Below are 27,932 nucleotides of genomic sequence, written 5' to 3' on the forward strand. Positions count from 1 at the left end.
CAGAAAATCATCTATAGAGCAAGGGTCACATTTCAATATCGAGAAAGCCATGCATAGCATCACGTAGACATTCTAAAACGATCAATTTTCTCTATCAACAAATATCTGACACCATCTTAACATTGAGTGTAACAAACCTAGACTAGATAAACGTGTCATTTTGTTGACACTGACAGGCAAATAAACAAACACTTTGAAAAACACAGAACACTTCAAAAGCGCTCACAGCTGAATATAATTACACTAGTATAATGTATTATTTTCTGTTATGTCGCGCATTTACAGATTATATAAATTCCTTCCCATATTGATATAAAGCAAAATGGTCGAAAAGACCATTTCTTACCTGTACACTGCCCTGCTCTGCTCGGATGTCACGTCAAGGCGCTAGGTCAAAAATGACGCATATGCAGCGCGACCACTTTTGTGTTGTCAATCGGCAGGGTTGTTATAATAAAATCGTCTTGGTAAACTGCTATTGCTTTTTAACCCATTTTAAAACGTCCAAAATGTAATTAAAGTTAAGTCCCTTATTGTGCATAGTGCCGTAAAACAGCAAATCATCTGTACTAAAAGTGATGTTATTTTCTTGAAACCGGAAGTCCGGAAAGGGATCAAAGTAACTGGGGGTGACTGACGATTGCTTCAACTACACCTGTCTGCTTCATTGAATGAGGTTTACTAGAACATTTGTGTCAGTTTTGATCCCAAATATAATTTAAAACACTGCGCAAACGCTTAACTGTATATAAGTCATACATTTGCACAAAACTGCAGTTTAACGGTGAGTACGGGTTAGCATTATCTCTAAACACATACGTTAGGCCGACCGGCTGTATTTTGTTTTTTTTATGTTGGCTAGTTAGCTTGCGTTAGCAGCGACATAACTAGCTAGTCTTGCTAACAGCACCGTTTTACACCTAATTTGTTATGTAGCTAACTTGCTATTTCACGAATGCAGTTGCTTCTACATTGTGTATGCAACACACTAAGGTGTAACATATAAATAGTTTGATAGTTAACGTAAAATTTGCTTAAGTAGGTCATGTCGAAACAACCTAAACATGTTTCCATCTTCTCATTAGCTAGCTAACGTTAGCTAGTTAGCTTAGCAGCTAATGGCTAAAAAACTAGCTGCATACGCCAGCTGTAGCCACCTTGCCAGCTGATGTTTTACTACCTAATGAGCAGTCCTGTAATGCAAATTTGTAAAATATGTATTCTTTTTGCGTCTTCAATAGGAGTGTAAACCATCACTGCCTAGTTAGCGCAATAATTACACATTCTGTTTCCAGTTCACAGCAATAATGATTAGTTACAGTAATGTCACCTAACTGCATGTATGGCTTTTCACGGCCAAGGATGTAAATTAGTCAATGCAAATTGTTGGAACTTATATTGAGCTGTTGACAACTACTTATGTGACATGGACAGCTTACCTATCCAACACACACATTTGGGCAAATAATTGCAGAAATAAAAATCGGGTTGCAGGTTATTAAGCATGCACACATGCGAGACACTTCATTTGATATAGATTTGCTTATTAGTACCAGAATACCTTTACCTACTGCAAAAAATCCCACTAACCAGTCGTGCCATTCTTCCGTTGTCTCTCCCCTCACTTGTTCCACAGGCGACGAGCTGGCGCAGGTCGTGGGTTGCCCGTGGACCATGAGGGACAGTGGTAGCAGCCTAGCACAGAACCGCTGGCAGGGAGAGCTGGGCCTAGCTGTGGGTCAGGAAGACAGTGGAGGTGGTGGTGTAGGGATCTCTGGGGGTCACCTGGGGATGGACCCCACCTCCACCCATCAGATGCCCAGCCCCATGCACCTGAAACTGGACCAGAAAGAAAGGGAGGCCTGGGATGCTGAGTACATGGAGGAGTTGGAACGGGAGGAGATGGAGGAAGATGGGGATGAGGAAGAAGATGAGGAGGAAGAAGTGGATTTCGAAGAAGGTGAAGGCTGGGATGAAGAGGAGCAGGAAGAAGAGGAGGAAGATGGAGAGGAGGCTGAGGTTGAATGGGAGGTCCCACACATGGTTCCCACCACATCCCTACAAGAGCAGAATCATCATCATCACCAGCTGCAAGCACCACTGGAGGATGATGACGACGACAATGACAACAACCAGGCCGAAAATAAAGCCAGGGACTTTCCCATCAACCCTATCCAGTCCAGGCTCAATGTGCTCCGGCAGCGCAGGCTAAGGCGCTGGCGGAAGCTCCGCTCCCATTCCGGCCTTCGGTCCCGCCTTACTCAGCATTGGAAGACCTGGCGTCAGCGGGCCCTGTGGGTCGGCACTCTGGGGCACAGGAGGGCGAGGAAGTGGCCCCAGTACAGTCAGTACGCCAACCGGCACAGGAGGGGAGCAGACCTAGGCCTCAGCCCGCTGTCAGACGACGAGAGGCTCAGTGGATCTGAACGAGGTGAGCTCCCTAGATGGGGAGTTGTTTTTGAGAAACTGAAGGGTCGACAGTTTCTTCGATAAACAACACACTTAGATGGAGCCATACATAAACATTCCATAAATGTTATACACATTAACGGGTACCATTAACTTACGAGAGGAAAACAAGTGTATTGCTTAAAGCGTCTGACAATGAGTGCGTTGATTTTTACAAATCTTAAACTGTGCAATCTCCACGATAATTGCCGTAATGTTTTAATTATTCTTAAGCTCATACTAACCAGGATGTAAGATGACAATCATCATAATGTTAGCAATTCTCTCTGCGTTGTTGGGAAGGGCCCGTAACTAAGCATTTCACTGTTCATCTACACCTGTTGTTTACCAAGCATGTGACGAATAACATTTGAATTGACTAAAGTTGTCATCCCTGCAGACGACCGGTTGAATGGTTACTCAGGAGACTACCAGTCCATCCAGATGGGAGTTCTGGGGGAACCAGAGGCTTCCTACTCTATTGTCCGAGAGAAACCTGTGGAGGTCGCCCTCACTGAAGAACACATGAGCTGCGTGCATGGTAAACTAAAACATATAATTGTTCTTCAGGAAAATGACCTTTTCTAGTTAAATTGGTTATATTATGAAATTACTAAAACACTCTTACAAACATGTTATGCAGACATTTCTGGCAAATACACTTTACATTAATTCATGTCATATTTTGTTAGAGTTGGAGAAATGAAGCTTGTTAGATGACATGGGCTACGGTCCAAACACTTAGACACACCCTATCCACTCAGCCCTCAAATTAAGTGGACACTTTTGATGACGTCTGACGAGTATACACTTGCAGGGTGAGGAAGGAATGATTTTTAAATGGACCACCCTTGGCCCGGAACTTCGTCATTCTTTCATCTCGCGATGATTGTGTTTTCAGCCACCGGTAGCTTGTGGGTGCTTTATATGCGCTACAGTCAATTATGAGTGCATGTCTACTTATATTAAATGTATAATTATTCATATATGCCTACTGTATGATAGCTAGCAAATTAATTAGCTAACTAACGTTAGCCTGCCTAGCTGGGACTTATGAAGGACATTTTTTTTATTTCTACAATTTCCAAATGATAACCAAACAAAAACATTTACTTTTTGCGAGACGTGTTTGTGCCATCATGTGCATTAGTAGCACAATTTCAAACTTATTTGTTTTTACTTACACTCTTATGTTGACTTCTGCATTGATGTTGTTTTTAAGTTTTCGCTGACTTAGCGGATGCACAATCGTAGTGAATTGAATTATGGGGAGTTTCAGGCCCCGGAGTGAACATAATTGCACACTCGCAAAGCTGACTAAAAACGAGGGTCGAGGGGCTTACGTTGCAAACTTCCCTTGCTTGGCTAATCATTTGGACCGCCCTCCAAGATGGGGATTCCCGCAAGGGCACAAGGTGGGGGGTAAGTGGACGAGGGTGTGTCTTTTAAGTGTTTGGACCGCAGCCATGATTTTACATATCGAACCTATGATGAAAATGTAAAAGGAAGTTCCAAGTTTTACTAGTCGTATGTACAGTATACATCGTCCAATGACAAGCTTACTTGAAGGTACCTTCTCCACAATGCAACAACAATAAGAAATAATAAAATATAAGAATATGAACATAAAGTAAACGGTTCCGTAGAATAGAATAAACATGTTAGCTGAAGGATAATACAGTAAGGCTCAATTTATAATAGTCCAATATTTACACATGCTTTGGGGAAGGGGGAATTGGGGGGCGAGTGTATTAAGCTAGGGAGAGTCCGTGCAGGTGGTCAGTTCACTTCAAGGAAGTGTTGCATCAACTCCGGTGAAATCTACATCAGGTGTCAATTGATGCTCAGTTAAAGTAATAGATATTAAGGTTCTTCTTTCCTATTGATATAGTTTCTTTGCACACCTGCTACCAGGATATGATTATAGGACTGAGATTGGCTGCTGAAGGTCATGTAGAATCCTCTACTGTCTGGGATTTCTCTCCCCCCCCCCATAGTAGAATCCTCTACTGTCTGTGTCATTTCCCCCCAATAGTAGAATCCTCTACTGTCTGTGTCATTTCCCCCATAGTAGAATCCTCTACTGTCTGTGTGATTCACTATTACTCTCCCAACATTCTGTTTTCCCATTCTCTCAGGGATCCTGGACGAGTCTCTCCAGAAGTATGGCAGTCTGATCCCCATCCACGCTGACGACGTGGTGGAGAAACTACAGGACATCTTCAACGACAACTTCTCACAGCCTCACAGGTCCGTCTGACCCACACACATACATATACATGCAAAGCAATACACGCACACCTGCGTATGGACACGTTCACTCATGGTACACACATACAAACCCCAATGAAACATAATTTCCTATACTGTGCAGGGACACATACACAGAGAGCGACACCAACCCAAAAAAGAAACACAATGTAGCCTAATATTTATACTAACTGATGTCTACTTGGGATCGGTAAGGAGCCTTTTAAATGTTGGCCTTAAAAAGCCTGGTTCTCTTGGCCGAGGCCAGGTGGAATGTAAATAAATCTATCCTTACAGAGAGTAGTCATGCATTCCTTCTACGCAGCACTCAGACATAGAATCTGAATGATTCTAATACTATGATTTCAGACTCCCAAATATGGTATTTTTACCTCTTCTTATCTGTTAAGCTATTTTAACCAAAGGGAAAGGAAACCACCAACATGTTACCAGCATCACCCAAGTTCTGAGTATGTTGAATCAAGTTAGTCTTTGTGTTATGACAAGGCACAAATCTTATGAACTGAAGATGGTGACTGAAACCATCTGTAAGGCATTATAATGCTTTGTAGAGTGTTTAGTACAGGGTCCCACCCACTATTACTAACATGTTCAAGCTTTCTTTCGTATCGTCTGAGATTCCCAAAGATTGGAAATCTGCCACGGTCATCCGTCTTTTCAAAGGGGGTGACACTCTAGACCCAAACTGCTACAGACCTATATCTATCCTACCCTGTCTTTCTAAGGTCTTCGAAAGCCAAGTTAACAAAAAGATTACCGTCCATTTCTAATCCCTCCGTACCTTCTCAGCTATGCAATCTGGTTTCAGAGCTGGTCATGGGTGCACCTCAGCCACCCTCAAGGTCCTAAACGACATCATAACCGCCATCGATAAGAGACATTACTGTGCAGCCGTATTCATCGACCTGGCCAAGGCTTTCGACTCTGTCAATCACCACATTCTTATTGGCAGACTCGACAGCCTTTGTTTCTCAAATGATTGCCTCGCTTGGTTCACCAACTACTTCTCCGATAGTTCAGTATGTCAAATCTGAGGGCCTGTTGTCCGGACCTCTGGCAGTCTCTATGGGGGTGCCACATGTATCAGGTCACCATAGCAGCACCCACTCGTAGCACGCGCTCCAGCAGGTATATCTCACTGGTCACCCCCAAAGCCAATATCTCCTTTGGTTGCCTTTCCTTCCAGTTCTCTCCTGCCAATGACTGGAACGAACTGCAAAAATCACTGAAGCTTGAGACTCATATCTCCCTCACTAGCTTTAAGCACCAGCTGTCAGAGCAGCTCACAGATCACTGCACCTGTACATAGCCCATCTGTAAACAGCCCATCTATCTACCTCATTCCCATACTGTATTTATTTATTTATCTTGCTTCTTTGCACCCCAGTATCTATACACATTCATCTTCTGCACATCCACCATTCCAGTGTTTAATTGCTATATTGTAAGTACTTCCCCACCATGGCCTATTTATTACCTTAACTCCCTTATCTTACCTCATTTGCACTCACTGTATATACTTTTTTAAATCTTTTTTTTCCTTCTACTGTATTATTGACTGTTTTGTTTATTCCATGTGTAACTCTGTGTTGTTGTATGTGTCAAATTGCTATGCTTTATCTTGGCCAGGTCGCAGTTGCAAATGAGAACTTGTTATTAACTAGCCTACCTGGTTAAATAAAGGTGAAATAAAATGAACTTGGCCCTTGAGCCAGTTCTGTCCATTCATCACTAGGGTTTAGGCACCAAACAGAAGAAAACGGAATGAAACTGAGGGAATAGTTGTAGAAAAACGTCTTGGTACATACGACGCAGCTGTTACCAAGTGTAAACTTTTAACACTATATATATATATATATCTCTCACAGTTGAAGTCGGAAGTTTACATACTTAGTTTGGACTCATTAACTCGTTTTTCAACCACTCCACAAATTTCTTGTTAACAAACTATAGTTTTGGCAAATTGGTTAGGACATCTACTTTGTGCATGACACAAGTCATTTTCCAACAATTGTTTAGACAGATTATTTCATTGATAATTCACTGTATCACAATTCCAGTGGGTCAGAAGTTTACATACACTAAGTTGACTGTGCCTTTAAACAGCTTGGAAAATTCCAGAAAGTGATGTCATGGCTTTAGAAGCTTCAGACAGGCTAATTCACATAATTTTAGTCAATTGGAGGTGTACCTGTGGATGTATTTCAAGGCCTACCTTCAAACTCAGTGCTTCTTTGCTTGACATCATGGGAAAATCAAAAGAAATCAGCCAAGACCTCAGAAAAAATTGTAGTCCTCCACAAGTCTAGTTCATCCTTTGGAGCAATTTCCAAACGCCTGAAGGTACCACGTTCATCTGTACAAACAATAGTACGCAAGTATAAACACCATGGGACCACGCAGCCGTCATACCGCTCAGGAAGGAGACGCGTTGTCTCCTAGAGATGAACGTACTTTGGTGCGAAAAGTGCAAATCAATCCCAGAACAACGGCAAAGGACCTTGTGAAGATGCTGGAGGAAACAGAGACAGAAGTATCTATATCCACAGTAAAATGAGTCCTATATCATGATAACCTGAAAGGAAGAAGCCACTGCTCCAAAACCGCCATGAAAAAGCCAGACTACGGTTTAAAACTGCACATGGGGACGAAGATTGTACTTTTTGGAGAAATGTCCTCTGGTCTGATGAAACAAAAATAGAACTGTTTGGCCATAATGACCATCATTATGTTTGGAGGAAAAAGAGGGAGGCTTGCAAGCCAAAGAACACCATCCCAACCCTGAAGCACGGAGGTGGCAGCATCATGTTGTGGGGGTGCTTTGCTGCAGGAGGGACTAGTGCCCTTCACAATTTAGATGGCATCATGAAGGAACATTTTGTGGATATATTGAAGAAACATCTCAAGACATCAGTCAGGAAGTTAAAGCTTGGTCTTCCAGATGGACAATGGACCCAAGCATACTTCCAAAGTTGTAGCAAAATGGCTTAAGGACAACAAAGTCAAGGTATTGGAGTGGCCATCACAAAGCCCTGACCTCAATCATATAGAAATGTGTGGGCAGAACTGAAAAAGCTTGTGCGAGCAAGGAGGCCTACAAACCTGACTCAGTTACACCAGCTCTGTCAGGAGGAATGGTCCAAAATTCATCCAACCTATTGTGGGAAGCTTGTGGAAGGCTACCCGAATCGTTTGACCCAAGTTAAACAATTTAAAGGCAATGCTACCAAATACTTATTGAGTGTATGTAAACTTCTGACCCAATGGGAATGTGATGAAAGAAATAAAAGCTGAAATCATTCTCTCTACTATTATTCTGACATTTCACATTCTTAAAATAAAGTGTTGATCCTAATTGACCAAAGACAGGGAATTTTCACTGAGTTTAAATGTATTTGGCTAAGGTGTATGTAAACGTCTGACTTCAACTGTGTGTGTGTGTATGTATGTATTTTATGGTTCAAGTTATCCTTCACTTCCATGTCATATTTCCAAAAAAATACAAAAAGGCGGCCAGTATAATACAGAAAAGGTTTTGAACGTTTTATATTCCTCGTCTGATGTTTCCATGTAAAACAGGAAAGCGGTGGTGCAACACTTAATCCAGTCCTACCAGAGGTCGTCCGGCACAGCCATGGTGCGAGGGTTCCGCGTCAACTACAAGCGTCATGTCCTCACCATGGATGATCTCAGCACGCTGTACGGACAGAACTGGCTCAATGACCAGGTGGGTGGGACCCTGTACTAAACATTCTATAAAGCATTATAAGGCCTGTCGCATGCTTATAACAAGTAATAACACAACTGTATGCCCTAAGGTGGGACCCCCCGACAAAATACAACAGACTGGATTCTAACTTAATATCTGCACCTGAATTTTTGCATATGTTTTGCATACTTTGCAATGACATCTTTGCATGACTTATGCTACATTTCTATTTGTTTGCATGTCAAGTTAGGATTGTGCCTTGTTGGCAAAGAGGTGTTATTTTTCCAAGGTCCAATGCAACCATTTTTATCTCAATATCAAATCATTTCTTGGTAACAATTTAAGTACCTCAAATTGTATTTGTCACATGCGCCGAATACAACAGCTGTAGACCTTACAGTGAAATGCTTACTTACAAGCCCTTAACCAACTATGCAGTTTTAAGAAAAATAAGTTTTAAGTAAAAAATAATTGAGTAACAAATAATTAAAGAGCAGCAGTAAAATAACAGAAGCGAGGCTATATACGGGGTACCGGTACAGAGACAATGTGTGGGGGCAAAGGTTAGTCAAGGTAATATGTGCATGTAGGTAGAGTTAAAGTGACTATGCATAAATTAATAGTGTAGCAGCAAATTTGGGGGGCAGGCAATGCAAATAGTCTGGGTAGCCATTTGATTAGCTGTTCAGGAGTCTTATGGCTTTGGGGTAGAAGCTGTTTAGAGGCCTTTTGGACTAAGACTTGGCGTTCTGGTACCACTTGCCGTGCGGTAGCAGAGAGAACAGTCTATGAATCAAATTTTATTTGTCACACATGGTTAACAGATGTTAATGCGAGTGTAGCGAAATGCTTGTGCTTCTAGTTCCGACCATACAGTAATATCTAACAATTTCACAACTACCTTATACACAGAAGTGTAAGAGAATGAATAAGAATATGTACATAAAAATATATGGATGAGTGATGGCCGAACGGCATAGGCAAGATGCAGTAGATGTTAGAGTTCAGTATATACACATTTACATTTTCCGCCAAGATAGAACTGCCAAAGGGGGCCATGTTGTAATCTACTGCAGAGAGAGCCTGCAGACTTCTGTCTTACTATCCAGGTCTGTACCAAAACAATTCCAGCTTCTACTTCTAAAAATTCACCTTTCCAGAAACAAGTCTCTCACCGTTGCCGCTTGCTATAGACCACCCTCTGCCCCCAGCTGTGCCCTGGACACTATGTGAATTGATTAACCCCATCTATCTTCAGAGCTCGTGCTGCTAGGTGACCTAAACTGGGACATGCTTAACACCCCGGCCATCCTACAATCTAAGTTTGATGCCCTCAATCTCACACAAATTATCATTGAACCTACCAGGTACAACCCCAAATCTGTAAACACGGGCACCCTCATAGATATCATCCTAACTAACTCGCCCTCCAAATACACCGCTGCTGTTTTCAACCAAGATCTCAGCGATCACTGCCTCATTGCCTGCATCCGTAATGGGTCTATGGTCAAACGACCACCCCTCATCACTGTCAAACGCTCCGTGAAACACTTCTAATCGACCTGGCCGGGGTATCCTGGAATGACATTGACCTCATTCCGTTAGTAGAGGATGCCTGGTTATTCTTTAAAAGTGCCTTCCTCACCATCTTAAATAAGCATGCTCCATTCAAAGAATTTAGAACCAGGAACAGATATAGCCCTTGGTTCACTCCAGACCTGTCTGCACTTGACCAGCACAAAAACATCCTGTGGCGTTCTGCATTAGCATCGAATAGCCCCCATGATATGCAGCTTTTCAGGGAAGATGGGAACCAATATACACAGGCAGTTAGGAAAGCTAAGACTAGCTTTTTCAAACAGAATTTTGCATCCTGTAGTACAAACTCAAAGTTCAGAGACACTGTAAAGTCCATGGAGAGTAAGAGCACCTCCTCCCAGCTGCCCACTCCACTGAGGATAGGAAACACTGTCACTACCGATAAATCCACAATAATTGAGAATTTCAAGAAGCATTTTTCTACGGCTGGCCATGCTTTCCATCTGGCTACCCCAACAGCCCTGCGCTCCCCACAGCAACTCGCCCAAACCTCCCCCACTTCTCCTACACCCAAATCCAGATAGCTGATGTTCTGAAAGCGGCAAAATCTGGGCCCCTACAAATCAGACGGGCTAGACAATCTGGACCCTCTCTTTCTAAAATTATCTGCCGAAATTATTGCAACCCCTATTACTAGCCTGTTCAACCTCTCTTTCGTGTTGTCTGAGATTCCCAAAGATTGGAAAGCTGCCGCGGTCATCCCCCTCTTCAAAGGGGGACTGCTACAGACCTATATCTATCCTACCCTGCCTTTCTAAGGTCTTCGAAAGCCAAGTTAACAAACAGATTACTGACCATTTAGAATCTCACCGTACCTTCTCCGCTATGCAATCTGGTTTCCGAGCTGGTCATGGGTGCACCTCAGCCACGCTCAAGATCCTAAACGATATCATAACCGCCATCGATAAGAGACATTACTGTGCAGCCGTATTCATCGACCAGGCTAAGACTTTTGACTCTGTCAATCACCACATTCTTATTGGCAGACTCGACAGCCTTGGTTTCTCAAATGATTGCCTCGCTTGGTTCACCAACTACTTCTCCGATAGAGTTCAGTATGTCAAATCGGAGGGCCTGTTGTCCGGACCTCTGGCAGTCTCTATGGGGGTGCCACAGGGTTCAATTCTCGGGCCGACACTCTACTCTGTATACATCAATGATGTCGCTCTCGCTGCTGGTAACACCATCCTGTATACCTCTGGCCCTTCATTGTAAACTGTGTTAACTAACCTCCAGATGAGCTTCAATGCCATACAACTCTCTTTCCGTGGCCTCCAACTGCTCTTAAATGCAAGTAAAACTAAATGCATGCTCTTCAACCGATCGCTGCCCGCCCGTCCAGCATCACTACTCTGGGCGGTTCTAACTTACAATATGTGGACAACTACAAATACCTAGGTGACTGGTTAGACTGTAGACTCGCCTTCCAGTCTCACATTAGAAATCTTCAATTCGAAATGAAATCTAGAATCGGCTTCCTATTTCGCAACAAAGCCTCGTTCACTCATGCTGTCAAACACCCTCGTAAAACGGACTATGCTACCGATCCTTGACTTCGGCCATGTCAATTACAAAATAGCCTCCAACGCTCTACTCAGCAAACTGGATGTAGTCTATCACAGTGCCATCCGTTTTGTCACCAATACCCCATATACTACCCACCACTGTGACCTGTATGCTCTCGTTGGCTGGCCCTCGCTTCATATTCGTCGCCAAACCCACTGGCTCCAGGTCATCTGTAAGTCTTTGCTAGGTAAAGCCCTGCCTTCTCTCAGCTCACTGGTCACCATAGCAACACCCACCCGTAGCATGTGCTCCAGCAGGTATATTTCACTGGTCATCCCCAAAGCCAACACCTCATTTGGCCGCCTTTCCTTACAGTTCTCTGCTGCCAATGACTGGAACGAGATGCAAAAATCACTGAAGCTGGAGACTCATATCTCCCTCTCTAACTTTAAGCATCAGCTGTCAGAGCAGCTTACTGATCACTGTACCTGTACACAGCCAATCTGTAAATAGCCTACCCAACTACCTCATCTCTATATTGTTATTTATTACATTTACATTACATTTAAGTCATTTAGCAGACGCTCTTATCCAGAGCGACTTACAAATTGGTGCATTCATCTTATGATATCCAGTGGAACAACCACTTTACAATAGTGCATCTAAATCTTTTAAGGGGGGGGGTTAGAAGGATTACTTTATCCTATCCTAGGTATTCCTTAAAGAGGTGGGGTTTCAGGTGTCTCCGGAAGGTGGTGATTGACTCCGCTGTCCTGGCGTCGTGAGGGAGCTTGTTCCACCATTGGGGTGCCAGAGCAGCGAACAGTTTTGACTGGGCTGAGCGGGAACTGTGCTTCCTCAGAGGTAGGGAGGCGAGCAGGCCAGAGGTGGATGAACGCAGTGCCCTTGTTTGGGTGTAGGGCCTGATCAGAGCCTGAAGGTACGGAGGTGCCGTTCCCCTCACAGCTCCGTAGGCAAGCACCATGGTCTTGTAGCGGATGCGAGCTTCAACTGGAAGCCAGTGGAGAGAGCGGAGGAGCGGGATGACGTGAGAGAACTTGGGAAGGTTGAACACCAGACGGGCTGCGGCGTTCTGGATGAGTTGTAGGGGTTTAATGGCACAGGCAGGGAGCCCAGCCAACAGCGAGTTGCAGTAATCCAGACGGGAGATGACAAGTGCCTGGATTAGGACCTGCGCCGCTTCCTGTGTGAGGCAGGGTCGTACTCTGCGAATGTTGTAGAGCATGAACCTACAGGATCGGGTCACCGCCTTGATGTTAGTAGAGAACGACAGGGTGTTGTCCAGGGTCACGCCAAGGTTCTTAGCACTCTGGGAGGAGGACACAATGGAGTTGTCAACCGTGATGGCGAGATCATGGAACGGGCAGTCCTTCCCCGGGAGGAAGACACAATGGAGTTGTCAACCGTGATGGCGAGATCATGGAACGGGCAGTCCTTCCCCGGGAGGAAGAGCAGCTCCGTCTTCCCGAGGTTCAGCTTGAGGTGGTGATCCGTCATCCACACTGATATGTCTGCCAGACATGCAGAGATGCGATTCGCCACCTGGTTATCGGAAGGGGGAAAGGAGAAGATTAATTGTGTGTCGTCTGCATAGCAATGATAGGAGAGACCATGTGAGGATATGACAGAGCCAAGTGACTTGGTGTATAGCGAGAATAGGAGAGGGCCTAGAACAGAGCCCTGGGGGACACCAGTGGTGAGAGCACGTGGTGCGGAGACAGATTCTCGCCACGCCACCTGGTAGGAGCCACCTGTCAGGTAGGACGCAATCCAAGCGTGGGCCGCGCCGGAGATGCCCAACTCGGAGAGGGTGGAGAGGAGGATCTGATGGTTCACAGTATCAAAGGCAGCACATAGGTCTAGGAGGATGAGAGCAGAGGAGAGAGAGTTAGCTTTAGCAGTGCAGAGAGCCTCCGTGACACAGAGAAGAGCAGTCTCAGTTGAATGACCAGTCTTGAAACCTGACTGATTTGGATCAAGAAGGTCATTCTGAGAGAGATAGCAGGAGAGCTGGCCAAGGACGGCACGTTCAAGAGTTTTGGAGAGAAAAGAAAGAAGGGATACTGGTCTGTAGTTGTTGACATCGGAGGGCTCGAGTGTAGGTTTTTTCAGAAGGGGTGCAACTCTCGCTCTCTTGAAGACGGAAGGGACGTAGCCAGCGGTCAAGGATGAGTTGATGAGCGAGGTGAGGTAAGGGAGAAGGTCTCCGGAAATGGTCAGGAGAAGAGAGGAGGGGATAGGGTCAAGCGGGCAGGTTGTTGGGCGGCCGGCCGTCACAAGACGCGAGATTTCATCTGGAGAAAGAGGGGAGAAAGAGGTCAAAGCACAGGGTAGGGCAGTGTGAGCAGGACCAGCGGTGTCGCTTGACTTAGCAAACGAGGATCGGATGTCGTCGACCTTCTTTTCAAAATGGTTGACGAAGTCATCCGCAGAGAGGGAGAAGGGGGGGGGGGGGATTCAGGAGGGAGGAGAAGGTGGCAAAGAGCTTCCTAGGGGAGGAGAAGGTGGCAAAGAGCTTCCTAGGGTTAGAGGCAGATGCTTGGAATTTAGAGTGGTAGAAAGTGGCTTTAGCAGCAGAGACAGAAGAGGAAAATGTAGAGAGGAGGGAGTGAAAGGATGCCAGGTCCGCAGGGAGGCAAGTTTTCCTCCATTTCCGCTCGGCTGCCCGGAGCCCTGTTATCTTTTTGTTATCTTTTTGTTATCTTTTGCACCCCAGTATCTCTACTTGCACATCATCATCTGCACGTCTATCACTCCAGTGTTAATGCTAAATTGTAATTATTTTGCCTCTATGGCCTATTTATTGCTTTACTTATCTTATCCTACTTCATTTGCACATGCTGTATATAGATTTTTCTACTGTATTGTTGATTGTTTGTTGGTTTATTCCATGTGTAACTCTGTGGTGTTCTATGTGTCGAACTTCTTTGCTTTATCTTGGCCAGGTCGTTGTTGCAAATGAGAACTTGTTCTCAACTAGCCTACCTGGTTAAATAAAGGTAAAATGAGATGAGTAATGTAGGGTATGTAAACTTCATATAAAGTGGCATTGTTTTAAAGTGGGTAGTGATACATTTATTACATCCAATTTTTTATTATAAAAGTGGCGTGAGATGAGTCAGTATGTTGGTAGCAGCCACTCAATGTTAGTGATGGCTGTTTAACAGTCTGATGGCCTTGAGATAGAAGCTGTTTTTCAGTCTCTCGGTCCCAGCTTTGATGCACCTGTACTGACCTCGCCTTCTGAATGATAGCGGGGTGAACAGGCAGTGGCTCGGGTGGTTGTTGTCCTTGATGATCTGTTTGTCCTTCCTGTGACATCGGGTGGTATTGCTGTTCTGGAGGTCAGGTAGTTTGCCCCCGGTGATGCGTTGTGCAGAACTCACTACCCTCTGAAGAGCCTTATGGTTTTGGGCGGTGCTGTTGCCGTACCAGGCGGTGATACAGCCCGACAGGATGCTCTCGATTGTGCATCTGTAGAAGTTTGAGTGTTTTTGATGGAGGCTGAAGAGGCGCTGCTGCGCCTTCTTCACCGTGCTGTCTGTGTGGGTGGACCATTTCAGTTTGTCCGTGAACTTAAAACTTTCCACCTTCTCCACTACTGTCCCGTCGATGTGGATAGGGGGCTGCTGTTTCCTGAAGTCCACGATCATCTCCTTTGATTTGTTGATATTGAGTGTGAGGTTATTTTCCTGACACCACACTCCAAGGGCCCTCACCTCCTCCCTGTAAGCCATCTCATCGTTGTTGGTAATCAAGCCTACCACAGTGTTGAGGATCAGCGGGGTGATTTTTTTTCCTACCCTCACCACCTGGGGGCAGCCTGTCAGGAAGTCCAGGACCCAGTTGCACAGGGCGGGGTCGAGACCCAGGGTCTCGAGCTTAATGACGAGTTTGGAGGGTACTATGGTGTTAAATGCTGAGCTGTAGTCTATGAACAGCATTCTTACATAGGTATTCCTCTTGTCCAAATGGGTTAGGGCAGTGTGATTGCGTCGTCTGTGGACTTATTGGGGAGGTAAGCAAATTGGAGTGGGTCTAGGGTGTCAGGTAGGGTGAAGGTGACTAGTCTCTCAAAGCACTTCATGATGACGGAAGTGAATGCTACGGGGCGATAGTCATTTAGCTCAGTTACTTTAGCTTTCTTTGGAACATGTGGGAACAGCAGACTGGGATCAAGATTGATTGAATATGTACGTGTAAACACCAGCCAGCTGGTCTGCGCATGCTCTGTGGACGCCGTCTGGGCCGGCAGCCTTGTGAGGGTTCACAAGTTTAAATGTTTTAGTCATGTTGGCTGCAGTGAAGGAGAGCCTGCAGGTTTTGGTAGCGGGCCGTGTCGGTGGCACTGTATTGTCCTCAAAGTGAGCAAAGAAGTTGTTTAGTTTGTCTGGGAGCAAGACATCGTGGTCTGCGACAGGTCTGGTTTTCTTTTTGTAGTCCATGATTGACTGTAGACCCTGCCACATGCCTCTCTTGTCTGAGCCGTTGACTTGTGACTCTACTTTGTCTCTATACTGAAGCTTAGCTTGTTTGATTGCCTTGCAGAGGGAATAGCTACACTGTTTGTATTGGGTCATGTTTCAGGTCGCCTTGCCCTGATTAAGTGGTGGTTCGCGCTTTCAGTTTTGCGCGAATGCTGCCATCAATCCACGGTTTCTGGTTGGGAAAGGTTTTATTAGTCGCTGTGGGTACAACATCACCGATGCACTTGCTAATAAACTCGCTCACCAAATCCTTTTGGTTGGACCAGCGTTGAACAGACCTGAGCACGGGCGTTTCATGTTTTAGTATGACTAGGGTGGCTGGAGGCTTTGACCATATTTAGGGCCTTCCTCTGACACCGCCTGGTAAAGAGGTCCTGGATGGCAGGAAGCTTGGCCCCAGTGATGTACTGGTCCGTACGCACTACCCTCTGTAGTGCTTTGCGGTCGGAGGCCGAGCAGTTGAAATACCAGGCAGTTATGCAACCAGTCAGGATGCTCTCGGTGGTGCAGTTGTAGAACGTTTTTAGGAGCTGAGGACCCATGCCAAATCTTTCCACACTCCTGAGAGGGAAGAGGCTTTGTCGTGCCCTCTTCACAACTGTCTTGGTGTGTTTGGACCATGATAGTTTGTTGGTGATGTGGACACCAAGGAACTTGAAGCTCTCAACCTGCTCCACTACAGCCCCGTCGATGAGAACGGGGCCGTGCTCAGTCCTCTTTTTCCTGTAGTCCACAATCATCTCCTTTGTCTTGGTTACATTGAGGAAGAGGTTGTTGTCCTGTCACCACACGGCCCGGTTCTGTCCTCCTCCCTATAGGCTGTCATCTTTCTCGGTGATCAGGCCTACCTCTGTTGTCATCGGCAAACTTAATGATGGTGTTGGAGTCGTGCCTGGCTATGCAGTCATGAGTGAATATGGAGTACATGCCCTAAGGGGCTCCCGTGTTGAGGATCAGCGTGTCGGATGTGTTGTTACCTGCCCTTACCACCTGGGGGCGGCCCGTCAGGAAGTCCAGGATCCAGTTACAGAGGGAGGTGCTTAGTCCCAGGGTCCTTAGCTTAGTGATGCGCTTTGAGGGCACTATGGTGTTGAACGCTGGGCTGTGGTCAATAAATAGCATTCTCACATAGGTGTTCCTTTTTTGTCCAGGTGGGAAAGGGCGGTGTGGAGTGCAATAGAGATTGCATCGGCTGTGGATCTGTTGGGGCGATATGCAAATTAGAGTAGGTCTAGGGTTTCTGGGATAATGGAATTGATGAGCCATGACCAGCCTTTCAAAGCACTTCATGGCTACAGACGTGAGTGCTACGGATCGGTAGTCATTTATGCAGGTTACCTCTGTGTTCTTGGGCACAGGGACTATGATGGTCTGCTTGAAACATGTTGGTATTACAGACTCTGTCAGAGACAGGCTGAAAATGTCAGTGAAGACACCTGCCAGTTGGTTAGCACATTCCCGGAGCAAATATCCTGGTAATCTGTCTGGCCCCGCAGCCTTGTGTATGTTGACCTGTTTAAAGGTCTTACACACGTAGGCTTCAGAGAGTGTGATCACACAGTCGTCCGGAACAGTTGATGCTCTCATGCGTGTTTCAGTGTTGCTTGCCTCGACGCGAGCATAGAAGTAATTTAGTTTGTCTGGTAGTCTCGTGTAACTGGGCAGCTCGCGGCTGTGCTTCCCTTTGTAGTCTGTAATAGTTTGCAGGCCCTGCCACATCTGACGAGCGTTGGAGCCGGTGTAATACGATTCAATCTTAGTCCTGTATTGCCTGTTTGTTGGATGATGTAGTTTCCGGGTTATAATCCTGCTCCTTGAAGCGGCAGCTCTACCCTTTAGTGCCATGCGGTTGTTGCCTGTAATCCATGGCTTCTGGTTGGTGTATGTATTTACTGGTTAGGTTTCCATCCAATTAGCGTCAGATTTTTATGCAGATTTTTGAGTATTCGCATTAAGAAAATATGCAAATGTTCTTACCAGTGGTGTGTTTCCACCAAATGGACTTGTTGAAAATGTACTTTTTATCCCCCAAAAATTGTACCGAATAAAAATCGAAAGTTCGATGTGTTTCCATTGTATTTTCAACTCTACCTTTGTGTTAAATAGCATATGTGCCTATTTTGGTCATGGCACATGCACTCTATAACTAACAGCTCAGAATGCTGTATGGGTAGACTTGTCTTCCCAAACTCGGTCCCGGGGACCCCCCTGGGTACACATTTTTGTTTTTGCCCAAGCACTACACAAAATAACCAACTCATCAAGCTTTGATTATTTTAATCAGCTGTGTAGTGCTAGGTCAAATCCAAAACGTGCACCAAGGGGGGGCCCCAGGACAGAGTTTGGGAAAACCCTGGTCTACATGATGAGATTATTATGGATAAGAGCAAGAATATTTTTTTTGTCAAATGGTAGCCAAGCATTTTTATTTATTTAAAAAAAAAAAAAATTAAGAGCATCACGCTCATCACCGCTGGCTATCACCACCCTGTGAAGTTCTTAATTTATTTAATCTGTATCTTAACAAAATGCATGGTTTTTCTAGTCGTAGTGCAAGGAAGGTCAGTGCTATTCGGAATCCTTGGGACATCCTGACTCTAAACCCTAACCTTCATCTCCAACCTAACCTTAACCCTTACCTTAAAGGGATAGTTCATAATGTTGGTAATGAGGCCCTTTTTCTACTTCCCCAGAGTCTGATGAACTCGTGGATACCATTTTTGTATTTACGCTAACTAGTTTAATTGCTAAATAATGTTATCGCAATGACTGGAGGTCTATGGCATCTGCGTGCTAGCAGATAACCTAGACTGCCAGTCATTGCGCTAACGCTAGTTATAACTGGTTCATGAAACTTCCTTCATTGTGGACACCAAGACATACAAATTGTATCCAAGAGTTCATCTGACTTTGGGTGAGTAGATAAAGGGCCTCATTGCCCAAATCCAGAAGTGTCCCTTTTACAATTTTTAAAATGTATTTCAACTTCAATGGGATAGGGACATCCCAAGGATCCCAGGATAACATGGACAGTGGGAGGACCACACATACCATATCATCGTGTGACTCCAAGTTTACTTCTATATGATGGTTATTATAATCTATATTTGCCCATAAAGGCATTTACCCCGCCATTTCTCGCATAATTAATTTTACCGTCACAAAAAGATCCCACTATGTCGAACTAACAAATTATGTCTGCGTTTCCATCACAGCTGTTGTGATTATTTTTTTATATACAGTATAACTTCACTTGCATATTAGAACTGTGGATGGAAACATGGTTACTGTGATCGTTTTTCGATTAAAATAGTCAAAGAAACAAATAGCAATTTCTCAAGCAAGAATTTTGCTACGACTGTCTGGGAGTGGTCTGAGTGGGGAGGGGAAAACTGAAAACTAGCTGTTGGCAGAGATGTTTGGAACTCTCATATTGATCTATTAATGAATTTACTGCCTGGTGATGTCACCAGGTAGGCCAAAACTCCATCCCACAGAGATTCTTTAAAAAAAAAAAAAGTAGAATAAAATCCCTCAAGCCGCTTTTACACTAGAAGGGTAGTAACATTTTCAACATTTTACAGAATTATTCCAAACTGTAAGTGTGTGTGTAGATAGAGCACAGGAACATCATGTTTGACAGCACTGGGCCTTTAAAGAGTTTAAAAGCAAGACATTGTGGTGATAAAATGTTTCTTCAGGTCATGAACATGTATGGTGACCTTGTGATGGACTCGGTGCCTGAGAAGGTAGGAAAACATTTACAACATACTTCCACAAAATCCATAATGTTCCCCCCCCCCACAGAAAAACCATATACAGTGCCTTCAGTAAGTATTCATACCCCCTGACTTTTTCCACATTTTGTTAAGGCCAGAATTCAAAATTGTTTAACTAGATTTATTTTTACCCATCTACACACAATACCGCATGATGACAGTGAAAACATGTTTTGATAGTGCTATACTTCATTTTCAATGAATTACCACATTTGCATAAGTATTCACTTTGTAGATGCACCTTTGGTGGCGTTTACAACTTTGAGTCGTGTTGGATGTGTCTGTATCAGCTTTGCACATCTGGATGTGGGGATTTTCTCCCATTCTTCCTTGCAGATTTTCTCAAGCTTTAAGTTAGATGGGGAGCGGCGGTGAACAGCAATCTTCAAGTCTCCACAGATTTTCACCGGGATTCAAGTCTGGGTTTTGGCTGGGCCATTCAAGGACTTTCACATTCTTGTTCTGAAGCCATTCTAGTGTTGCTTTTGGTCAGTGTCCTGTTGGAATGTAAATCTTCGCCCCCAGTCTGTCATTTACACTCTGAAGCAGGTTCTCCACAAGGATTTGCCTGTATTTGACTCCATTCATTGTTCCCTCCATCCTTACCAGTCTCCCAGTCCCTGCCGCTCAAAAGCTTCCCCATAGCATGATGCTGCCACCAATGTTCCCTCAATTTTCTTCCAGTACTGAGCAAATTTCAGGTCTGCTGAGCGCAAACTTCTGTGCAACTTCCAGCGCGTGTTTACTGTGAACACAGGCTTCACCCGCTTTAAGTTACAGTAGTCAAGTAGGCTACTTTGGCTATTTGATCATAATGTAGGCCTACCAGATCATAATGTAGGCCTACAAAAACAATGGAGAAAATGCATCCCATCAAATTTATACATGGAAATATCTGTTCTATCATTCAGCCTACAGTAGCAGCCAATGTGTGGTGTTCAATGTAGACTTACATTCCATGAGACTTTTGAAAAAGTCATGCAGTGCTTGACATTAACCTGCTCATCCACTTGTCCTTCAGACAAGGTGACTGAAAATGGTGTTTGATGCAAGAAACCACTTTACAAAATAAAATGCATTATTATTCCCATACCGTTATAACAGGGAATCAGGCAAATTATGCTACCCTCTGCCTATTAGCTACCTGGCTTATTCAAGCCTGTCTCAAAATACAACACTGCCCCTTTAAGACAAAAAAAGCTCTTCACCTGACTAGCTTTTCAAAGATGTCTAGAAATGTTGCTGACTACAAATGATCTGACTGAGCTAATAACTCACTAACTAGCAAAGGATATGAACTGTGCACACGTGGCTAAATGCAGCTTTCGCTTTGATCTCAAAACAAGCGTGTCACTCACCACCGCTCATGCTGTAAACACAGTCCAGTTCAAATAAATGGCACAGATCTATATATGGCAATGGTCTATTTGCATATAGGGATACTGCAGCTCTGAACGGTTATTCCGCAGCGGTCTGTGTAAAGTAGGCGCTTAGTTGGGCTGAGTCAATGCAATGGAATCCTACTTCGATGCATTCTGTCTATAACAAAATCTCTTGCATACTAAGTCTATTTCTTCTGTGGCAGCTTAGAGGGAACATTGGCCACCACCATGCTTCATGGGAGGGATTGTGTTAGATTGGTGATGAGTTGTGGCGGGTTTTGCTCTGCATTCAGGCCAAAGAGTTTCACTTTTTTGTCTCTTCAGACCACACTCTTTTTTTTCTTTCACGTGCCTTTATGCAAACTCCAGGCTTGCTGTCATGTGGCTTTTTCTCAGGAGTGGCTTCAGTCTTGCCATTCTCCCATAAATCCCAGATTGGTGAAGTGCTGTATAGATGGTTTTCCTACTGAGCCAAGGAACTCTAAAACTCTCTAGATCTACAATCAATGGTAATTTAGTTCTTGGTCACCTCCCTGACCAAGGTCATTCTTGCACGTTTGGTCGGATGGCCATCTTTAGTGTGGCTAGGTCCATTTATTTTTTTATTTTTTTATTTTTTTAACTTTCCCAGTGAAGGAGACCACTGTGCTCTTGGAAACTTACAACACTCTAGAAATAGTTTTATACCCTTCCCCAGATGCCTCATCACAATTGTATCCCGAAGATCTATGGACAGTTTCTTGGACTTCATGGTATAATTTCTGCTCTGACATGCACTGTCAACTGTGGGACCTTATATAGACAGGTGTGTTTCTTTCTAAATCATGTCTAAACAATTTGAATTGGCCACAGGTAGACTTTCAAGTTGTAGTGACATTGCAAGGATGATAAAAGGGAATTGGATGCCCCTGAGCTCAATTTGGAGTGTCATAGCAAAGGGGTGTGAATACTTATAGTACCAGTCAAAAGTTTGGACACACCTACTCGTTCCAAGGTTTTAATTTATTTTTTAGAATTTTCTATGTTGTAGAATAGTAGTGAAGACATCACAACCAGAAAAGTGTTAAGCATATTTTTAAAAAATCAGGTTCTTCAAAGTAGCCACCCTTTGCCTTGATGACAGTTTTGCACGCTTGCATTCTCTCAACCAGCTTCATGAGGTAGTCACCTGGAATGCATTTCAATTAACAGGTGTGCTTTGTTAATTTCTGGAATTTCTTTCCTTCTTAATGCATTTCAGCCTATCAGTTGTGTTGTGACAAAGTAGGGGTGGTATACAGAACATAGCCATATTTGGTAAAAGACCAAGTCCATATTATGGCAAGAACAGCTCAAATAAGCAAAGAGAAACGACAGTCCATTTACTTTAAGACATGGTCGGTCAATCCAGACATTTAAGAACTTTGAACGTTTCTTCAAGTGCAGTCGCAAAAACCATCTAGTGCGATAATGAAACTGGCTCTCATAAGGACCGCCACAGGAAAGGAAGAACCAGAGTTGCCTCTGCTGCAGAGGATGAGTTCATTAGAATTAACTGCACCTCGGATTGCAGCCCAAACAAATGCTTCACGGAGTTCAAGTAACACATCTCAAGATCAACTGTTCAGATGAGACTGTGTGAATCAATCCTTCAGGGGTGAATTGCTGCAAAGAAACCACACCAATAAGAAGAAGTGACTTGCTTGGGCCAAGAAACACAAGCAGTTGACATTAGACCGGTGAAAATCTGTCCTTTTGGTCCACATTTGAGATTTTGGTTCCAATTGAGATGGTTTGAGATGAGTTGGACCGCAGAGCGAAGGAAAAGCAGCCACCAAGTGCTCAGCATATGTGGGAACTCCTTCAAGACTGTTGGAAAAGCATTCCAGGTGAAGCTGGTTGAGAGAATGCCAAGAGTGTGCAAAGCTGTCAAGGCAAAGGGTGGCTACTTTGAAGAATCTCAATTATAAAATATATTTTGATTTAACACTTTGGTTACTACAAGATTCCATGTGTTATTTCCTAGTTTTGATGTCTTCACTATTCTACAATGTAGAAAATATTAAAAATAAGGAAATCCTTGAGTGTGTGTGTGTTCAAACTTTTGACTTGTACTGTATGTAAATTAGACTTTTGTATTTCATTCTCACTACATTTGCGAAGATTTCAATAACACTTTCACTTTGTCATTATGGAGTATTGTGGTAGATGGGTGAGAAAATAAATACAACGTGGATTAAGTCGAGGGGTATTAATACTTTCTGAATGCACTATATTCAGTGAATGAGAATACCTGTACCATCCGTCTTTCTCCCTCTCAGGTTCACTTCTTCAACAGTTTCTTTTACGACAAGTTGAGGACGAAAGGCTACGATGGAGTCAAACGATGGACAAAGAACGTAAGAAACCCTATTCATCCCATAAATGTTTTCTTTTCCCCTTTTACGCTGGCTTTTCATGATCCTTTGTCAATCCATTTTACATTGAAATTGTAGCGTACCTCACTGAACAAAAATATACTGAACAAAATTATAAACGCGACATTAAAGTATTGGTCCCATGTTTCATGAGCTGAATTATATCCCAGAAATGTTCAATACACACAAAAACCTTTTCTCTTATTTTGTGCACAAATGTGTTTACATCCCTGTTAGTTAGTGTTTCTCCTTTGCCAAGTTAATCCATCCACCTGACAGGTGTGGTATATGAAGAAGCTGATTAAACCGCATGATCATTACACAGGTGCACCTTGTGCTGGGGACATTAAAAGGCCACTCTAAATGTGCACTTTTGTCACACAATACAGTGTGACAGATGTCTCCAAGTTTTGAGGGAGGTGCAATTGGCATGCTGACTGTTGGAATGTCCACCAGAGCTGTTGCCAGAGAATTGAATGTTAATTTCTCTACCATAAGCCGCCTCCAATGTCGTTTTGGTGAATTTGGCAGTACGTCCAACCGGCCTCACAACTGAAGACCATGTGTGGGGGAGCAGTTTGCAACATAGTGAACAGAGTGCACCATAGTGGGGTTATGGTATGGGCGGGCATAAGCTATGGAGAACACAATTTGCATTTTATCGAAGGCAATTTGAATGCACAGACATACTGTGAGGAGATCTTGAGGCCCATTGTTGTGCCATTCATTCGCAGCCATCACCTCATGTTTCAGCATGATGATGCACGGCCCCATGTCGCAAGGATCTGTACACAATTCCTGGAAGCTGAAAATGTCCCAGTTCTTCCATGGCCTGCATACTCACCAGGCATGGCACCCATTAAGCATGTTTGGGATGCCCTGGGTTGACGTGTACGACAGCGTGATCCAGTTCCCGCCAATATCCAGCAACTTCACACAGTCATTGAAGAGTGGACAACATTCCACAGCCAACAATCAACAGCCTAGCCTGATCAACTCTAAGCGAAGGAGATGTGTTGCACTGCATGAGGGAAATGGTGGTCACTGGTTTTCTGATCCACGCCCCTACATTACTTTTTTATGTGACCAACCGATGCATATCTGTATTCCCAGTCATGTGAAATCCATAGATTAGTGCCTAATGAATTGATTTCCATTGACTGATTTCCTTATGAACTGTAACTCACTAAAATCTTTGAAATGTATGTATCTTGTGTTTTTTATATATATTTTTTTCAGTGTACTTACCTGGCAGGTTAACCCAGGCGCAGCCATTGCACTCCAGTTTTTGTGTTGACCCCTGCGAATTCCCCAAATGTGAATCTCAACGGCATAATTTACGGTAGTGGGGGAACTGCGTTCACGCTTTCTCCTGATTTGGCTAGAAGGAATTCGGCTTTTGATGTCATTTTAGCTAACCCTAATGGTGCGTTTAGACGGTACAAGCTAGACAGTAAACCGGATTTCATTGTTTTCTATTAGAGCATGATGGTAAATACCGTCAGCCGCCACGGTAGATAGGACTTGCCGCCAGAGTTAAAATATTTCAACTTTTGCCATCTGCCGTAGCGTTGTTTCCTACCGCACGTTGATTTGCACTGATTGTACTAGTGTGTAGTCGTCTTTACAAATGTGTTTTGTTAAAACGCCGAACAGAAACCCAAGCCTTAACACACACGCACACACACACACACACCCCCAAGAGCAAACCAAGACAGACAACACTTTCACTTCAACCCTTTCTCTCTTCCCCCCTCGGATGAAACTAGCACATATTACGTGTTGTTATTCATCATAATGCTCTCACTCTACTCTATCAGGTGGACATATTCCAGAAGGACCTGCTGTTGATCCCCATCCACCTGGAGGTCCACTGGTCCTTGGTCAGCGTTGACATCCCCCGTAGGGCCATCACCTACTTCGATTCCCAACGCACACTTAACCGACGCTGCCCAAAGGTGAGTGCCTGACTACCACTCATGTCTTTCAGATTAGAACAAGTCCTAAAAATCATCTATATTGATTTAGTCTTTATCTGTGTTTCGAAGTGGGACTGAAATAGTTGACAGTACTCATTTTGGGCGTTAGGTATTATTTTATATTTAGGAGCCAGTGTTAAAGCAGTCAAATGTGAAGTTGCGGACAGCATCAGCCGACTTCAGGAACTGGTCTCTATAAATGATCTGCTCTTTTCCACCACCTCCTCAGCATATTGCAAAGTACCTGCAGGCGGAGGCTGTCAAGAAAGACCAGAGAGATTTCCTCACAGGGTGGAAAGGCTATTTCAAAATGGTATGTCAAGATTTCTCAGGAATTAACATCCAGATGATTGTTTGACTGTGTCGTGAAATATGTTGTGTTTTACCAAAACATTTCGATGTGTGTTTCAGAATGTTGGTCGCCAGAACAATGACAGTGACTGCGGAGCGTTCGTTCTTCAGGTGGGTCCTAATTATAATCCTAGATGTTCATACTTGGATCTAGAGCCATGGTTCATAGCTGTCCATGTACGTCACACTCTTGAGCTGAATTCCAAATCAAGCCCTAGCCCCAAGACCTAGACACTCCTTTAAATCAGGATTGTATTAGGATCACCATTAGCTTTTGCAAATGCAGCAGCCACTCTTCCTGGGGTCCACATGAAACATGCCATAATACAGAACACTAATAGACAAGAACAGCTTAAGGACAGAACTACATTTTTTTAAATAAGAATATAGAAATAACAAAGATCCAAAACACTAGGATTTAATAGGTTTGATATGATAACTGCTTAACCTTGCCCTCTGATGGCTAGCTGGGACAATTTGGTGCCAGAAGGCCTGGACACTGCTTTGGGGGCTTTTGTTTCCCAAACTCTGTCCTCAGGACACCCCTGGGTGCACTTTTTTTTTTTTCCCCCTAGCACTACACAGCTGATTCAAATAACCAACTCATCAAGCTTTGATTATTTGAATAAGCTGTGTAGTGCTGGGGCAAAAAACAAAACCTGCACCCAGGCAGGGCCTGGGACAGAGTTTGGGAAACCCTGCACTATTTCTAACCTCTCTCTCTGTGTTCCTTCCAGTACTGCAAGACTCTGGCCCTGGGGCAGCCGTTCAGCTTCGGCCAGCAGGATATGCCCAAACTGAGAAGACTCATGTACAAAGAACTGTGTCACTGCAAGCTCTCGCTGTGACGCCACGCCCTCTGAGGATTCTTAGCGAAGAAGCAGCAGATTCTAACGAGGAAGTGAGGGATGGTTCTAACGAGCTATGGTTAACAAGCTAGTGACTGAAAGAAAGGAAAAAAGTGTTACATTTCAAAGGAACATTTTTTCCTCTTGACAACGACATCCAGAGACTTTACTACTATAAGTCAGGAGGGCATTTTTATATTTTCTCCCCATGTGTTTTCTGCCCTCTTTCTGTTTTTCTCCCTTGACCCCCTAGTTTTAATTTTCATGTTCATGGTTGTTTCCTTGTGGTTGACAGAGGCCAAGTCTAAGAGTGTGTCCTAAATGGCACACTGTTCCCTATGTAGTGTACTACTTTTGACCATAGCCTTATGGGCCTTGGATCAAATGCAGTACAAGGTATAGGTAATAGGGTTCCTTTTGGGATGTAAACCATGTCTGCTATTCTCTGACAGTGAAACTGTGTATTTTAAAAAAATTTTAAAATACATTTTATTTGGACTTGGGAGACTCTCTCTCTCTCTCTCTGTTTCTCTCAACAGATGTATCACCTTATCGACGCAGGAGCCCCCCAAACAGACGATTGGAGTGGAAACAAGTGGTTATTCTAGCTTCTTTACTTAAGTTCTTGTTTTTTGTTCCTCTCTCTCGTCAGTAAAAAAAAAATAAACATGTTGCTAATGCTTATTGTTCATGGTGTTTTGAGGGCAGTGATGATTATGTTTCATATTTTGATTCAAATAAAAACTATCTTACCAGTTCATGTTGACGTCATATGGGTTGGACCATGTAGGCTACAAACAACTTTGGATCCCAAATGGTAGCCTATGCCCCTTTATAGTGCATCACTTTTGACCGGGGAAGCACATATTCTTCAGTGGTACTACTTCATATTTCCCTCTTTCTTTTAGTAACTGAAAGCACATTGTTGATAGGTATCATGTTTTTTTTATTTTTATTTTTTTTAGTGTGTTTTGAGCAGAAGTCGGATGGAACATAATTGACTTTCTTTTAAAAAGCATTTATTGAATTTATTAGACAATTTTTAAAAATGCATACATAAGGCTGCTCCAGCCGGTGACGCCTCCACATAGAATTTAAGAAAATCATCAAGGACAACACAAGTGGTAATTCAACAAGATTAGGCGGCAATAGTGGC

General features: G+C 43.8%; 1 protein-coding gene, 1 long non-coding RNA gene and 1 pseudogene across 11 annotated transcripts in view; 2 read left to right on the forward strand and 1 right to left on the reverse strand.

Annotated features, from left to right (window-relative positions):
• Window positions 1–584, reverse strand: part of LOC106577907 (uncharacterized) — a 60,379-nt gene extending 59,795 nt beyond the window's left edge. For all 9 annotated transcript variants that reach the window (XR_006760518.1, XR_006760522.1, XR_006760519.1 and 6 more), the window contains exon 1: window positions 347–584. This is a non-coding gene — a long non-coding RNA (uncharacterized lncRNA). The remainder of the gene's footprint in view (window positions 1–346) is intronic.
• On the forward strand, window positions 506–27,534 carry senp3b (SUMO specific peptidase 3b). 2 transcript variants are annotated; one of them, XR_001322224.2, is made up of 12 exons: window positions 506–784; window positions 1,637–2,431; window positions 2,849–2,989; window positions 4,587–4,698; window positions 8,299–8,446; window positions 19,743–19,790; window positions 23,503–23,580; window positions 25,419–25,556; window positions 25,807–25,890; window positions 25,989–26,039; window positions 26,666–26,829; window positions 27,316–27,534. XR_001322224.2 is itself a non-coding variant. In XM_014156346.2 (11 exons), exons 2-11 carry the CDS (start codon window positions 1,675–1,677, stop codon window positions 26,774–26,776), a joined length of 1,668 nt encoding a protein of 555 aa, XP_014011821.1. In that variant the 5' UTR covers window positions 506–784; window positions 1,637–1,674; the 3' UTR covers window positions 26,777–27,534. The 2 variants fall into 2 exon arrangements, 1 of the variants encoding a protein (XP_014011821.1); XM_014156346.2 differs by having other exon boundaries at window positions 26,666–27,534.
• On the forward strand, window positions 24,839–24,973 carry LOC123728815 (uncharacterized; annotated as a pseudogene).
• Window positions 27,535–27,932: the final 398 nt, after the last annotated feature.

Source organism: Salmo salar, chromosome ssa18 (genome assembly GCF_905237065.1).
Source record: "Salmo salar chromosome ssa18, Ssal_v3.1, whole genome shotgun sequence".
Lineage (NCBI taxonomy): Eukaryota > Metazoa > Chordata > Actinopteri > Salmoniformes > Salmonidae > Salmo > Salmo salar.

What these genes read in the sequence shown, in the direction of transcription:
- senp3b (XM_014156346.2), top strand. Translation starts at nt 1,675, where the DNA reads ATGAGGGACAGTGGTAGCAGCCTAGCACAGAACCGCTGGCAGGGAGAG. An exon ending in ACACATGAGCTGCGTGCATG is followed by an intron (nt 2,990 to 4,586) that starts GTAAACTAAAAC and finishes CCATTCTCTCAG; the next exon opens with GGATCCTGGACGAGTCTCTC. An exon ending in GGAAAGGCTATTTCAAAATG is followed by an intron (nt 25,891 to 25,988) that starts GTATGTCAAGAT and finishes TGTGTGTTTCAG; the next exon opens with AATGTTGGTCGCCAGAACAA.